Source organism: Manis javanica, chromosome 3, assembly GCF_040802235.1.
Source record: "Manis javanica isolate MJ-LG chromosome 3, MJ_LKY, whole genome shotgun sequence".
Lineage (NCBI taxonomy): Eukaryota > Metazoa > Chordata > Mammalia > Pholidota > Manidae > Manis > Manis javanica.
This window is the reverse complement of record NC_133158.1, coordinates 202,392,879-202,409,189: the sequence shown is the minus strand read 5'-3', so window position 1 is coordinate 202,409,189 and position 16,311 is coordinate 202,392,879. Positions and strand designations below refer to the sequence as shown.

The window sequence follows — 16,311 nt, the reverse complement described above, 5'->3', positions numbered from 1 at the left end:
CGGAACTATAATTTATTCCTCCATTGCTTTAAGTAGGTATTTTTTCTTTGATTTTCTTTTTGGTCCAGTGCTATTTCTTTTTTCGCTGTCTTGTGCCCTGCCCTTATTAGGCGCAGAAGAATATAAAGACTAAATTCCAGCAACACGTGGAAGACTTCCTGGATGGCTCAGGCACTTCCTCGGAGAGCAATTTCTAGTGACTTCAGTTACTGATAACACATTTGTCTTGTAAGTTACTTTGACAAACTGATTTGTGAAATTAGAAAAAAACAGAAGAGATGAACAGGCAACCTTCTTAATATCAAATTAAATAGATAAAAATCAAGGATAAGTGAAATAAATAATATACAAACTTTTATTCAAAGATAATTCAAGAAAGACATGTTTTGGTCATTTTTAAAGTGAGACTAATTAAAGATCTCAGAAAAATTGTATCTGATCAACATACATGGCTACTCACAGAAAGTTCTCTTCTGTTAATAGCTAAATGTATACACACAGAAAAAATTCTTAAGACCATGCAAATTCAGTTGAATTCCATACATTCATGATATTCATCAAAAACCTGCAGTAATGTTCATGCCAAAGTGTTACTTTAAGAAATTAAAAATACACTTCAAAACATGACTAAGATTAAACTGAAGAAAATAATAAATAAGCATAATTTATATTTTATTTTAAAAAGTTTGGCATCACACATCTTCATGTGTGTTACACCATGTTCATTCCTTGGAAGTGGCATTTTAAAGTGTTAAGCATTGTTAAATATCAAAATATACAACTCTGTTTTACAATGTAGTACTGGCATAATTCAAAGTACTGTGCCAATTATAAATAGTATAATCAAATTTCAAACATCTTTCAAACATAGTTAAAGGAAAGCATATAGACACACATTTATATGCACACAATTTATTATACTCATGTAATCAAATATTTTATAAAAGCAAAGTTTTATCCCTCAACTAGTTTGCATACTTACATGGATTTTAATACCTATTCAAAGATTTTCAGTTTCTGTGTATACAGATTTCAGGAGAAGGAATAAAGTTCAATTTAAATTTTACAAGAACACGTTACTTTATCCACCTTCACAAAACAATCCATAGCCATCCAAGGTGGATAAGAACTAGTCTTCATGAGAGCAACTGATGTCTAAGACAGCAGGGCAGGGCCAGTGCTGTGGGCAGGTGTCAGTAAAATTCAGTCAGCTGCTACTCACTGCAGAAAAAGCCTATACGGAGCTTCTACCAGAAATAATCTTCAGCATCGAGGCCTGTAAAGGCAGACGGTTGTGTCTTCTGCTGAGACTTAAAGTGCAGTCACAAGTGGAGCAGTGCTAGATTTCCAGTCACTTCAGAAATACCTATTTAAGTCTTTTTCCATGTATAAATATGCTGAAAATGTCCTTCATGCTCATAATGGTTTATCAATAACTGTGACTCCTGAGCAAAGAAATGAAGAAATAAAACAGACGTTAGGCAGCATTCTATATCTGAGAAGATAATGAATTCTTTATTACTAAAACAGGGACTGAACAAATCATGTCTCAAAATCTCTTAAACTTTAGTACTTCTATTTTAACCTAAACGACAGTGAAATCTGTTTAATTATGGATCAAAAAACAACATCAGACTATTTATCATCAGAACTGGTCTTCTGCTCTCTGTAGTTACAATTAAGGGAAAATGATTTTACTCAGGAAATACCAAAATCCACCTAATACCCAAAGGGACACAAGGAAACTTTTGGGGGTTATGAATATTATCATTATCTTGATTGTGGTGATGGTTTCATGGGTATATACGTATGTTAAAATTAGTAGAATTGCACTTTTTAAAATGTATGCTGTTTATTTTATGTCAGTTATATGAAGCTGCTATTTGGGATCCACTTTACCTAGTTCTTATAATAAATGTTGTTTTAGATGATACATAAACAACAGTGATGGTTAATTAGTAAAACTTCTTTCAATATTTGAAAGTTACTGAAACATTCTAATATTTAAAGAAACATAAATATCATAAGCATAATTAATGTGCAACATATAGTTTAAGAGACTCTTCATTGTATTTAAAAATATTTTCTCTTGCTAAGAGAATGGGTCAAAAAATCGTGTAATTCAGCCAGGACTCAGCTAAGTAAAAGAAATTACCCCACAGCCTCACTATAATACTATCACATGGGGTCCTGCCAGGGGAGGTATAGGGCCATATTTCTTAGATATCTGAGTAATTAAAGCCTTGGCATATAATAAGTTCCACTCCCTGTATACAGAGGTTAATCATATTAAATTTTATTGTGTGGGTCTGCACTAGAAAGGTTGGGATTTTGAATACAGATCACTGTAAAACAAAAGAACACTACTAATGTAGTGTTTTATCAAGAATATATACATCCAATATCAATTATTTTAAGAGTAAGAAATAAAATACTTTGAGAAATTACTGTCATTTTAAAACAGAACATTCTTAATATAAAAATTATAATGATGTAATCTTCTGTATTCTAATAGAAGACTATAAGAAAATTAGACAATTATTACCTGCATAACTTCGCCCTGTGCTCATACAAGATGACACAACGGTCCATTTATCAGTCGTTGGGTTATAATATTCTACTGAAGCCAAGTTACAGGAACCATCATCCCCTCCAACTACATATAACAGGCCATTAACTGCACAAACTCCTTTAAAAAATTATGCAGAGAGAAAACAGTTATTTTAAAAATATGGATGAGAAAGAATGATTCAGAGACACTGTTTCCTTGAATGGCAGCAAAAAAGAAAAAAAAAAGATGGTGAACATGGAAAAAATTCCTTTTATATTTGAAAGTCTAAAACCACTTCTGAACTCCTATTCATGTCCCATTATACTTCAGAGCTCCTATTTATACAGAAGTGGCTTTATATATGTATTATTTCATTTAATCTTCACAATAACCTTACTTTACAAGGCCAGAAACTATTGTAATCCCCATTAAAAAAAAAGAAAAATTAAGAGTTAAAGTAGTTTAATAGCTCCCCCAATAGTCAGCTTATCAGGGAACTTTAAGGAAAAAATATATATTAGTAGAAGGTAAAAATGATTCTGAATTTTAATTATTATAATGAATGGTTAACTATTTTTATCTCCTTTAAAAGTAGAGAACAATATTATTTCATTATTAGAATAACTCATTTTTTTGCAAATTCAAAACATCTAGAAAGGTATGTTTAAAAAAAGTGATCACCTCTAGTCCTATGCTGGTTAGAAGAGTGACCATGAAATTCCGGCCTCACTTTTGCTGACTCTTTCTTTTGCTAATAATCAGAGTCTCTTCTCTCCAACTTCAAAAGGGCTTACAGCACAAATGCTACTTTATTACTCCCACCAAAAAACAAATCTTGGACATTTCCCTAAGTTAATAATATAGATCTACATAAATTTTAATGGGTGCATAGTACCCTATGTATGATAATACCAAAATTTATTTGTCTTTTCTAATGGTTATAATTTTCAGTTTAGTCTATCAATGATGCTGCAATAAACAAGGAAGCCTCTTGCATACTTTTTTGCATACTACTTGTACAACTTTTTTCTTAATGTAAATTTTTACAAGAAAAATTGCTGAGTTAAAAAATAAACACCTCTTAAAACCTCTTTATTTCAATGTATTTTTTAAAAGCATACTTAATAGCTTTAAACAAGGTTCCGAGCTACTATGACCTGGTACTAGGATGGTCAAAACATCCAGAATGAAGCTGTCCACACATTGGTCTCTGTAGTTTTGTAGATAGTTTTGCTAGCATAAATTTTTTTAACCTAATAGAGCTGTGCACAGTAGCATCAGCATCCTCTGTGTCAATGGGCCCGGCCACCTCTATTCCACCTCAGCTGGGTCACTACTCCAGTCTGACAGGAAGCAAACTTTAAAGTAGTCCAAATACTTGAAAAGCTAGTAGGACAATGACAGCTGTACACATGCAAATTATCTTATTCTTCATTGCTGGAAGAAATGGGCTAATTTTGATTTGAAAACAATAAAACACAGATAGAGGAAAAAATATTATTTCAACCTGTAGGAAAATAATAATGGAAGTTCAAAATGCAAGTAAGTTTCCTAATCTTGGAAGGCATGTGCACACATTACTGTGGCTTTTCCAACTTACTACGCACTGGGTCAAGCCCTGACTCCACGGGGGGCCTCACCATGGCTCTGGACTCTACAGCTCAGGGCTTCAGTGCCTCACCAACTGACTGGAGGAGCGGCAAGGTCAGATAGAATTAAATATAAATCCACTCAGTCCCACATCCTGAGTCTCCCTTGGTTATCACATTAAAGAGAAATTGAGCACTTTGGGGGGGCTGAAGGTGCATCTTGCAGCACCATCCAGTGTGTGGAATAAGTTTGAGAATCATCAGGAACTTATTTTGGACTTTGGGAAATGGCATGAAGATAATGGCATTTTAAAGAAGACTGGCATCTCCTGAAAGGACTGTCTGGCTGTCCTGAAGCCGTTTTCCATTGCCATTTCCCTTCCATGGGTCTTCTTTTCAAGTAGTTAGTTTTCTAATCTTGAAGCCTTCAGCTTTCTTGAAATTATTTGTTTTAGCTTTTATTTTCTAGAAATCCTGGACTGTATTAAATTAGGGTTAGCTTCTTCAGGCTTCCCCTCCAGATTCAGATAAGCAACTAGCTTTTTAACCTGGTATATATCTTTACTTCAGCTAGACTGAATTCCCTGAGAACTGGGCTCTCCAGTACGTGATACATGGTAAGTCAAAAAAATATCTGGTTAAGAATGAATGAATTCAAGCATCAAATAAAGAGGGCTTGTCTTCTAATTTAGTCTCCGTATTCATCGCTGGAAGTAGCCACTAGTAGAAATTGTAAGTTAATGAAGTGTCAGCCTGCTATGTTCTAGACACTATGCTTGGCATTTACCATGTAGGATTACTACATAAGTTTCTGCCTTTAAAGAACTAGTCTATTAAGGAAACCAAATCTGTAAAAGAACAATGGAAATACAGTGATAATAGTAGAACTGAATATAAATCATCATAAATTTGATAATCAAACAAGAGCAATACCTGCATTTCTTCTGCACATGTTCATATCTGCAACCTGTCTCCATGAATTGGTGTTGGGATCATATACTTCAACACTTTTTCGCACTAAAGGACCATCATGACCCCCTACAGCATACAGTAAGTTGTTCAACACACCAACACCTATAACACAGAAACAACCAAACAACCAAACTGTAAGAGGGATAAGACATTTATGAAGTATTAAGACTTTTTCAAATGACTAAGACTTTTGATATTATTATTTATAATAAAAGTAAGTCAATGTTAAACATACAACCTAAGAACTGGAAATGAATAGAATTGACAAATGAGAATCTCAGTAAGAGCTATTCTAAAAAACATGTCAAATAGAATAAAAATAGCATGTAGGTGAAACACAGGGAGGAGCTGTGTGATCCTTTAACAATCGTTTTGAAAACAAGTTTCATGATAAAAGCAAACTACTATTAAAGCAGAAATTTGTAAGAAGCAAAGAGACTTGATTATTACACAAGTTCCCCAATAAGTACTAAAAACAAAAAAACATAAAGGAATACCAAGCAATATAATGAAAAGGGACAAAGGCTTTAAGATAGCACCTACAAGTTTTATAAACTGAAAATTTATGGGCTACCAGCTACATAATTTAAGAGATAGTTAAATGTCATTAAAATCAGTATATAAAATATTTTCTGGTAATACAGACAAGCAACGAATCATTTCACTTGTTTGACTCTCTTCCATCATTTCCATGGTCCAAGTGCTAAGCAAGGCACTCATTCACCTGCTCCACTCCGCCTCGTGCTCATTTCTGCTGTGTAGGTCCACTCATTTGCTGCAGAGCTGTAGCACTCCACGGTGCTCAGACACTGCCGTGAAGCCCCATCATAACCCCCTACCGCATAGAGCAGACCTGCACATGGGGTCACAAAGAAAGCCAAGTTCATAAACAGCTGTTGATTCTCAAGTCAGGAAATGATACATCAGCTTCCACGGGAGGGAAGTTTCCCTTCAAAGTGTTAGTGGGTTTTAAGACTATTAAGGTCTCTGCTAATGGTGATAAATAGTTTCCAAATTACATTATGAAGATCTGCAGGGTATATACTATGACATTAACTTAACATTTTCATCAATAAATGAGGCTGATAGAGAAAGTACACTCATTACATTTTTGAACAACACTGGCAGGTGAACAACATCTTGGAAAAGAAGAATTAAGTTATCAAAGTTATCTTAGTAAATTGGAAAAAAAAAGGTTAAACTAAGTTAGTGCCAGCATGCAATGAAGTATTATTTGGCAATAAAAAGAAATGAGGTACTAGTACTTGGTAGGAATGGATTAGCCTTAAAGTCATTACATTAAATCAAAGAGGCCAGTCACAAAGAACCACGTCATGCAGGCATTAATATGAAGTGCCTGGAAACTGGGAATTTACGTAGAAATGTAAAGTAGAGGAGTAGTTACTGAGGGCTGGGAGGATGGGGGGTGACAGCTAAGGCAGTACAATTGCTTTCTGGGATAATAAAAATGTTCTGAAATTAATTGTGGTGAGGCATACATACTTAAACAGGTGGGTGAACTGTATGGTACATGAATTATCTCAAACTATTAAAGAAAAATTCGTGCATAAAATTATACCCACAGTGGGCAAGAGGTGGGAACCCACAAACCTGGCCAAGCCCCCACTGCCCCCACCCCCAGAAAAAAACCAAACCCACAAAACTATAGCTTATCTTAAACTCTGTTGGGGAATGAAGTAGGATATAAATAATGTGACTACCCATCCCTTAAACATTAAACACCCCTTCTCCAGATACAAAATTTTATATATATTTCATCTGATTTGTTCTCCAAACCATTATTAAGTCAAGTTAACAGTTTTATATACATTACACAAACACTCCCAGATAAAGAAGAAAGTGGGGGAAGGGAGAGGGAGGAAGGGTGGAAGACGGGGAAGGAGGGAGGGATTGGGGGGTGCTTGGGATGGAAAGGGGGAGGGGGAGGGGGGTAGGGGACTTCTGTAGGTCAGCTGTACAAACAAGCGGGTTTCGGGGAGGATGCTCAAGAGCTTCACAACCGCTGCTTTCCCTTTCCGAGAGGTCCCAAAGCGATCCCGGTTAGGGAGTGCTGGCTGTCGCTTGGGACCAATATGGGCCTGCAGCCACGGGCACCGGGGTGCCCCGTGCCCACCTCCAACCACGCCAACGCCCACGCTGCTCCTACGCGTGTTCATCGGGGCCACGTGGAACCACTCATTGGCCTTGATGTTGTAGGCCTCTACCGACGACAAACCTGCAATGAAGCATCACCATCTTCATCTCGTCTGGGCAGACCTAAGAAAATGTTCTTTTACACCTCCTATTAGGGAACAACTCAGGAAGGCTGCACCAGGCTGATGTTAAGGGTATAAACTGTGCAGTGCAAATTGGGCTAAAACTAAGTGGAAATGGTGCAGTGCAAACCGGACTAAAACTAAGTAGAAACAGTGCAGTGCAAACCGGGCTAAAACTAAGGGGAAATGGTACGGTGCCAACAGGACTAAAACTAAGGAAAAATGGTCGGTGCAAACAGGATTAAAACTAAGGGGAAACAATGCAGCGCAGAGGCGAGATGCAGGATTTGCAAGGCTTGCCCCCTTGGGGGCTCCCATCCTTGGGGGCTCCCATCCCAGCCCCTGGGGTCTCTGGCCTTCACACCTGGGCCCACACCTGGTGGGTGACTGACACTGAGGTACACCCTCCACACTCCTCAGCACTGCTGTTCCTGCGGGGCTCTGGCTGCCCCCCCAGGCTGCTAGGACTCCCTGCTCCAGCGTTGCCCTGGGGAAGGGTTCACCTGTGCTCCCGTCGAAGCCCCCCACCGCGTACAGCAGCCCGTTGAGCACGGCAGCCCCCAGGGTGCTCCTCCGGTCGCGCATGTTAGCCACACTGGTCCACTGGTCCTTCACAGGGTCATAGGAGTCCACGGTGCGCACTCGCAGGGAGCCGTTGAAGCCGCCCACAGCAAACACGAGCCCGGCCATGTAGACCATCCCTGCCAAGGGCGAGCAGGTGAGGGCGCTGTTCCTCAGCCAGCCCGCATACCACCCCCTACCCATCCTCCTTGCTAAGATCACTGAAAATGCACAGTAGACTATGGAGTGATTTTGACGGTCCTCTTTTCAAATACTTATTTACAGACTTAGGTAATGAGCCAGTATTTTCCAACTGCTTGAACCTGTATGTGTCTCCCAGGGTTTTCGATTTGGGGCCTCCTGCTCTATATACTAAATTTGAATAACATGCTCCCCTTTTATCAGTGAGTTAAATCAGGTGCCAGTAAATTATAGCCTCCAGGCTAATTATTTTTGCAGAATCTGCATGAACTACAAATGGATTTACATTTTTAAATGGCTGGAAAACAATGAAAAGAAAATGAATATTTAGTGACACATTAAAAATGATTAAATTCAAATTTATCCACAAAGTTATATTGAACACAACTGCACCCATCATTTATTTACATAGTGACTATGGCCGTGTTGCACTAGAATGGCACTTGAGTAGTTGTGACAGAGTCCACATAATCCACAAAGCCCCAAATACTCTCTGGTCCCCTATGTTTGCTAGCCCTTACACTATCAATACTAAGGGACCCCTGGACAGGAAAACCAGATGCCTTTTCATTTCACTAACTGTGTTCCTGCTGCTGCCCTCATCTGGGAAGCCCCTCTCACCATCTGCTTCCCTCAAGTTCCACATCATCTGTGAGGACTTCCGGAACCACTTTAGCTTGAAGGAATGGCCTGTACTGTAGCTCCTGAACCCCTCTAGCACAGTATCTATAAGTGCATTTGAGGTTAATAAATCTGATACAGTCTGCACTATCAGTGCTCTAAACTGCTCCAGCTTTTATTTTTCTTAAGTCCTGTAATGTTAAGAGCAGGCGCTGTGCCTCACTGTCCTCGGAATCCCAGTAGGAATAGCAATTAATGTTTCTGGGGTGGTGTGCACCACTACCCCCTATGCTCTTAGCCCTGGTGCTTTATCCCCACCCCCAAAATACATACATAGAGGTGCAGGCCTTCATACAGCATCAAGATACTTTACAATTCAATGAAGCTGCCTGTTGGCAGCTCCCTTTCAGGGGAGGGAGCCCCTGGCTCAATCAGAAATGTACACTCAAGCTGCTTTCTGGAAAATCTAGTGTTTGATAAGAGCTGTGGGCATGGACATTTTAAGGAGGCAGAGAAATATCAAGTGACTCATTTGTATTTCCTGAGTGTCCCCAGCAGCGGATGTGATACCTCTCCTGGGAGGGCTGGGGGCCTGTGAGCAGGGACAGCAGGCAGCATCCTTCAGCAAGGAAATGTCCTGTTTACAAAACCATAAGTAACAACACTGAGGAATGCTCACTGTGGGAATGTGGGTTCATTTCCTTTTCTCTACAAACAAAACAAAACAAAATAAAAGTCTATTACCTTAAAGATGGTAGAGTATGCCAGTTGCAGGGGGGCCATCAGATGAGAAATTGGGGATCAACAGAGGTGAGGCTTAGAACCTCAACCCCCCTTTTTTGAGAGAAATCTCCTGCATCCGTGGATGTTTTAATGCCCTTGTCTAGCTTGGATTAACACATAGTCTACAGGCACACACCTGATCATCTACATCTGCTCTCTTACAACACCAAACTATGTTTTCTGCCTTTATCTTGCATCTACCTACCACTTCAGCATTTTATTAAAAATAAAAATAATAATAATAATAAAGGGAGAAATGTGGGATCCACATATAAATCAAGTATAAAAATCAAACGAATATTCATATTTGACCTGATTGTTTAGTTCATAATGCGTGATCAAAACCGAAAATTTCTGTGATGACTGCCCTTGTACCATTCACCATGTAAGAACTTATTCGTTATGCTTCAGAAGATTGGAGACTGACGAGAATTAGGCTTGAGATGGATTAATGATTGTGCATTGAGCATTGACTTCCCTATACAGAATTTTATTGTTGTTAACAACCATTTGATCAATAAATATGAGATGCCCTCTCAAAAACAAAAGAATAAATAAATAAATAAAAATAAATAAAAAAGAAAAGAAACCAAAAAAAAAAAAAAGATGGTAGAGTATGCTTCCAAGTGTTAGGGGATTTCAGGTGACAGGGAAAAATAAAATATGTGAATGCATCTACAAGGTGAGGTTTCCCCCAAAATCTCTGGAGAGGCAGGGAGACCTGAAGGAACTGGTAATCCCCCTCATTTGTGGGGAACCCAAGCACCCAGAAGTCTCAGTAGTTTGGCAAGGATTTCTTTTAAAGAGGGTAGGGGTTGAGGTATAATGAAGGTTGGTTCACTCCTGAACTGGACCCAGTCCAGTGACATACAGTGCAATGAAAAGGAAATTGTACCAGAAACCACATATGAATTAAGAAACCAGTTATAAGTATCATGGAAGATTCTACTGCTGATAGTAACAATAAACTACCTAAGAATAAACTTGTCGAGAAACATAGAACCTTATAAAGAATATGTTAAAAGCTACTGAAGGAAGTCGTGAGTCCTATCACTAGTCCCATCATGTCTTAACATAGAGTATAAAGCACAGTAATTAAAATTGCTGTTCTGATGCATAAATAGGCAACACAAATCAATGAACAAAATTTAGAATAAAACCAAGTACATGTAGAAATTTAGTGTATGATAAAGGCATTTCAAATGAGTGGAAGTAGGTAGGTTAGTCAATAAAAGGTGTTGGGACAACTGGCTAGCCATTAAAAACAAAATCCACGTCTTACTTTTTGTATCAAAATAAGGTACAGATGTTTTTGATATGAATATTAAAAATAAAATTGTAAAAGTACTAGAAAAACTCATGTTTTTAAAACATAATTTTGTTATAGGGAGAAACCTGGCAGACACCACCCTAAATGACCAAGGTTAATGACGCCAGAAACAATTACAATAATAGCAACCTAATCATGAGAAAACACTAAACTCAAACTGAGGGACATTCTTCAAAATGATCACGGGCATGAAAGACAAGGAGACTATGGAACAAGCTGCAAATCAGAAGATACTAAACATGACAACTAAATGCAACGTGAGGCCCTGAAAGGAACAAGGACATTACTGGAGGACCTGCTCCAGCTGAAAGCAGTCTGCAATTACATCAGATGTCCAGATTAGGAGACGAGGGTTCCAGAGCATTCTGGACTATCTTTGCAACTCTTCTGTGAATGCAAAATTACTTCAACATAACGGGTTTTTTAAAAATGTGCTGCATACACACACAATTCTGGAGTAAGGCTTTTCTAGACAAGAAACAAGCTCAAGTCCAAAGACAAATTCTGATGTACAGAACTTCATAAAAAGGTAACATTTTATATGGCACAAGTCAAGTCAAAAATTTTTTAAAATAATACAAATATTCTCACCACATATCATACATACACATAAAGGCTACTTTCCTTTACATCTGTCAAATCACTAAAACAATAAAAAATGGAAAATACCATGAACTGACAATTCAGAAAGATGCTTAACTTTCCTTATAATAAAAAAAGTAGAAAGATGAGACAGCACTTTTAACTTACCAGATTGGCAAAACACCAAACATTTAAAATGAAAAGATGTTTTTAGAAATGTAGGGAAACTTGCACCTTCATAAGCTATTGTCAAGAAGTAATAACAGGTGCATCCTCTTAGGAGACCCTTTGAATTAGTGATCCTTGTTTCAGAGTTTTATCCCAGTGAGTATATTAGCATATGAACATAATGATGTGTGTATAAGGAATTCATTTAACATTGTTTATAATGTAAGATTAAAAACAATTTTAATGTTCAAGAAAAAGCTAGTACAAGTTGTACTACATCCAGATCACCTCCCTGCAGATACCAGACAGTTCTTACAGAATGTGGTGACTCCGCTAGCACCCAGGATCTCCAGGACGCACTGTCAATACCATGGTGACAAGGGTGCCCTACACTCAGAACTCATTTTGCTATGGGACGGACCTGTGACCTATGGATCCAAGTTCGAGTCACAGGAAGACTTCTTAGAGTTTGCAAATGCCTTTTCTGATTGCAGTTCTGGCTAAATGAGGTCTATTTCAATGAAATATTTGTAAAATGCATGCCGGGAAGAACGCAGCTGTGGCTTACGGCTCCATCAGGAATCTCTCAGAACTCTCTCAGGGTCCTGACCTGAAGAACTCCTTCCTTGGCATTTTAGCAAAGGTTAACTAGGACACTGTCCTAGCACATGGCTAGCTGATCCACCTCACATTAGAGAACCAGAAAGATGTATAAAGATGAAGACAGACTGGCTAGCACCATCAATACCTTGTGAGTTGTATGCTACTCCTGATTCACTGTTTAACCACACAGCTTTTTAAATCAATTTTATACTATTTTCTATTTACTCTACTTCAATATTCTAATACTCTTCTACTTAATAAAGTAAGACCTGAGAGAGAAGTTCCCAGTGGCCCAGCAGGAGGGAAAGGACCACATGCACCAGGCTTACCTGCCCTACACCTCCTGGAAGGTAGCTCGGCGACCTGGTGCCACCGCTCTTCTTTGAAGTCGTAGCACTCCACACTTCGGATAGCCTTTGGTGCTTGGCCCCCCACCACCACCATCACCTGGAAGGGCAGAAATATAAGCACTTGAAGAAACTACTGCATATTCACACTGAAATGTCTCACAAAGACACTGATGTGGGGTGCGTTAGGATGAGGGTGGCAGGGTGCGTTGGGGGGAAACAACCACCTAATCAACATTTAATAAACAAAGGGGCACATGTTAGAACTACATTTCTATTCTCTAGCACATTTAGTCAAAATAAGGATTTCAGAAACTAAAATAAGTTTCTGATCCTTCAAGCAAAAGCAGTGTTTAAGCCAAAAAACAGCAGGCAGTCAGCACTGGCAAGGCTACAATATGTTGCTATGAACTAGATCCTGGCTTTGTGATGACCAGTGGTTACATCTCCACAATCCAGGAGAGGAGACAGAAGTGAAATTTATGTTAGTGGGAAAGTAAGGTGAAAAGAACAGTAAACTATTAAAAGAAAGACAGAAGAAGAAAAAAAGCCTATTGAAAAAGGAGTCACTGCATTGGCGTTCACAAGAGAGCAGACTGCTCAGTCTCGAGTAGAGGCCTCCCGTGATACCCACAAGTAAAACAACTGAATGGGCAGATAAGGAGACACCAGCAATAATGAATGAGTGCACAATAGCCAGTGTGCAGAGCAAATGAGGCCTAAAAATTTGTTCAATTCAACTGAGTCCGACAGCTTCTTGGCGAGTGCCTATCATCTGTACTTGTCCAGAGCTGCCTAGGTGTTAGGCATAAGAAGACACAGTCTCTACCCCAAGAGCTTGTAGACTTCCCTGAGGAGACAAGACTCATGAAGTAATTCAAGAACAATATTCCATTATATATGACCAAAAAGCTGTATTATTAACACAGACATTAACTACTGCTGCTGATCAGAAAATGGAATGTGCCCTAATTTAGTGAAAGCTTCCTGGAGGGGGTGAACCCTGGAGAGAGGGAATTAAGCAAACGGGTTGCCTTCACTGAGTACAGATGGGCATTCTTCAGTAACAATTAAAACACAACTGTCAAATCAGAAGAACATAAAAGTTAATGTCACATTAAACTATAAAGAATGGCTAGGAGCTTGGGGGAAAGATGTTGTGATAACAGGAGAAACTGATGTTCAAAAAAAAAGTCAAAATAAGATGGAACGACTCATACATACAGCAAGGGGAGGTTTGCAACCCTGACTGAACAATGACCTACCTGGAGATAGATGAGCACATTAAAACATGACCCTTGAATCAGTAAGTCTCAAGTTTCCTGGAAGGACCTATTTTAGCATTTATTAACTGGACAGTAGAAGGAATTTTAAAGGACTTAAAAATAAGACTGAACATATACCAATTAATGTGATTTTTTTTCCAGATCTGCTATTTTTCTGGTGTTGAGTGCAAACAAATAAAAGGAAGAATGAACAGAGAAAATCTGCAATACCCTCCCCATCTATCACCAAAAAGAAAACAAAGGGATGGGGGCAAGGTTGTAAAGTTATGGAGGTAGAATAGACCACAAGCTTGGGTCTGAGTCTGGGGGTTTATATACGATCTATCTTTAAACATGTTAACCCATGTCTGGCAGTTGGACAACAGTTGCAAGAGGCTTGGTTCACATCGCTGATGAAGATTTTTTTAAGAAGTCTCTGAAGGGAACACTTTACAAAAACTCTGGTTTATTAGATTTCATGATTCTTAAGCTTCGAATTTCATGATCCCCATGCAGCAGCTCACTTCCGTACACCCAAGGGAGGGTGGAGGGAAACCATGGTACTGAGTCCACAGAATGGCAGAAGTATCTATCCTTTACTCACCGAGGAGAGGTAAAACGGAGTGAGATGTGGTACTCCAGAACTCAGAGGTAACAGGGACAAGGGAGGCTGTGTAATGGGAAGACAAGACAGCAGGGATAATGCAGGGGTCAAGAAACTGCTGGAGCCACTGAGCTGCCATGGAAGATGTGCCCCCAACTCTGACACCTAGTTTTCTGCAGAAGACTCCTGATTGCATTTGAAAATCACTGAACTAATTCTCCTAATGTAAAGGAAAAGAAAACTAGGAAGGCCTTTACAGAGAAGTTAAATGGGACAGACATATTTAAGGAAGGAAATGGATGGGGTTAAATTCAAGTGACCATCCTGAAATGTAGGTGAATGAACCTTTTTTGTTTGATTTTCTTCATCTGTTAAACATTAGTTAAAAACTGCTTCCCCCAAAATCCAGTTTTGTAATTTTCCAATTGGAAATCTCAACAGATATTCTGGGTAAAATACAGAAAAACATATACACAGAAATAGCAGGATAGCCTTTGTAAAAATACAAATTCCAAAGGAAAAAAAATAGTAAGCAAAACATACATGGCTTTTCATTATGTTGCTGAAATGCAAGAGTGCCTTACACAATCCCAGTACCATTTATTGAAGACAAAAAAATAATGTTTGAGATATAAAAGGAATAATTTATGATATAAAAAGAAAAATTAACATGAGTCCATAGAATCAGAGCCTAATATAAAAAGTACTAAGCCACTGTCATGGTTCAAATATTATCAAAACGTTACAATATACTTTCCTCAGCACCACCACATTTTGTCTGATTTGACTTACTGTTACGATAAAACACATCCTTTACTATGAAGTAAGCAAGGATGAGAAACTAATCTCTGCTTCGTTCTTACCTACCTAGTTAGAATTAATCTTGACTATAACCACTCTGAAATGAAATCCAGTGCTGTTGCAAGAGCATCCAATACAAACACCTTTTCAAAAACATGTGCAGGTAAACAAACCTTGAGAAGGGATTATGAAAACGCCAAGTCAAAGCACCAGAGTAGCTCACTGCTGTCCGCTGTGTCTGCCGCCACCCCCCCCACCCCCCCCCCACCCCCCGCCTCCAGCCCAGAAACAGCAGGATAACAAAGAGCCCTTAGGGATCAGCATACCCACAGTTAAGATAACAACCGAGAAATCCCAATGTTTAATACACTTGGAAGGGCCACTCCAAAACCATATAGCCAGGGAAGCCCAGAAACAATGTTCACTGAGTAGGTGAGCACAGTCTACAAGAGAAAGTGAGATGCTCAGTAGGATGCTACAAAGAACTCCTTAGAAGGTGTTCAAAGATGATATTTACTCCAAATTAGAAGAGAATCTGTTTTCACTGTAAATGTCTCTGAAGCATAGCTAAGAGAGCAAAGCTAAAAATGTCAAGAGACAGGAACATACAGTCAAGAAGAGGTCTTTTGTAATATAAAATGAAATAATCAGAAAGCCCTAAAGATAAACTATTTAGAAGGAAGTTGCAAAGATTAACATTAAAGAAATGGTAATTTAAATGGGCTAAGACCAGGAACACTTATCAATTTTTTTTGGTTAAGAACAAAAACTGACACCAAATAATATGGACAAATATGAAGTGATGAAGACTTATAAAGATGGCTACTTATAAGAGCAGGTAAGGGTATTTGGAAAACGTAAACATTTATAAAATCAGCAGACCCAGATTGCATGCATACTAAGGTGTTATGGGAACTAACTAATGTACTTACTGAGCCACTTACAATTATTTTTGAAAAATCTTGGAGAACTGAGGAGAGATCAGAAAATTTAAAAAAGGCAAATACCAATTTTCAAAACAGAGTAGGAAGTGAATGCCTTGTAAATATCTTTTAAG

General features: G+C 38.5%; 1 protein-coding gene across 8 annotated transcripts in view; it reads right to left on the bottom strand.

The window, feature by feature from the left end:
* Positions 1 to 337: 337 nt before the first annotated feature.
* KLHL2 (kelch like family member 2) overlaps positions 338 to 16,311 on the bottom strand; it is a 98,953-nt gene continuing 82,979 nt past the window's right edge. For 6 of the 8 annotated variants that reach the window (XM_073232625.1, XM_073232624.1, XM_017656225.3 and 3 more), the window contains 7 exons: positions 12,567 to 12,684; positions 7,892 to 8,089; positions 7,247 to 7,348; positions 5,837 to 5,965; positions 5,074 to 5,214; positions 2,546 to 2,689; positions 338 to 1,445 (listed from right to left, as the gene is read on the bottom strand). In XM_073232625.1, the coding sequence (XP_073088726.1) occupies positions 1,417 to 1,445; positions 2,546 to 2,689; positions 5,074 to 5,214; positions 5,837 to 5,965; positions 7,247 to 7,348; positions 7,892 to 8,089; positions 12,567 to 12,684 (861 nt within the window). In that variant the 3' untranslated portion in view covers positions 338 to 1,416. The remainder of the gene's footprint in view (positions 1,446 to 2,545; positions 2,690 to 5,073; positions 5,215 to 5,836; positions 5,966 to 7,246; positions 7,349 to 7,891; positions 8,090 to 12,566; positions 12,685 to 16,311) is intronic. The other 2 variants (XM_073232626.1, XM_037024533.2) reach the window with 1 other exon arrangement.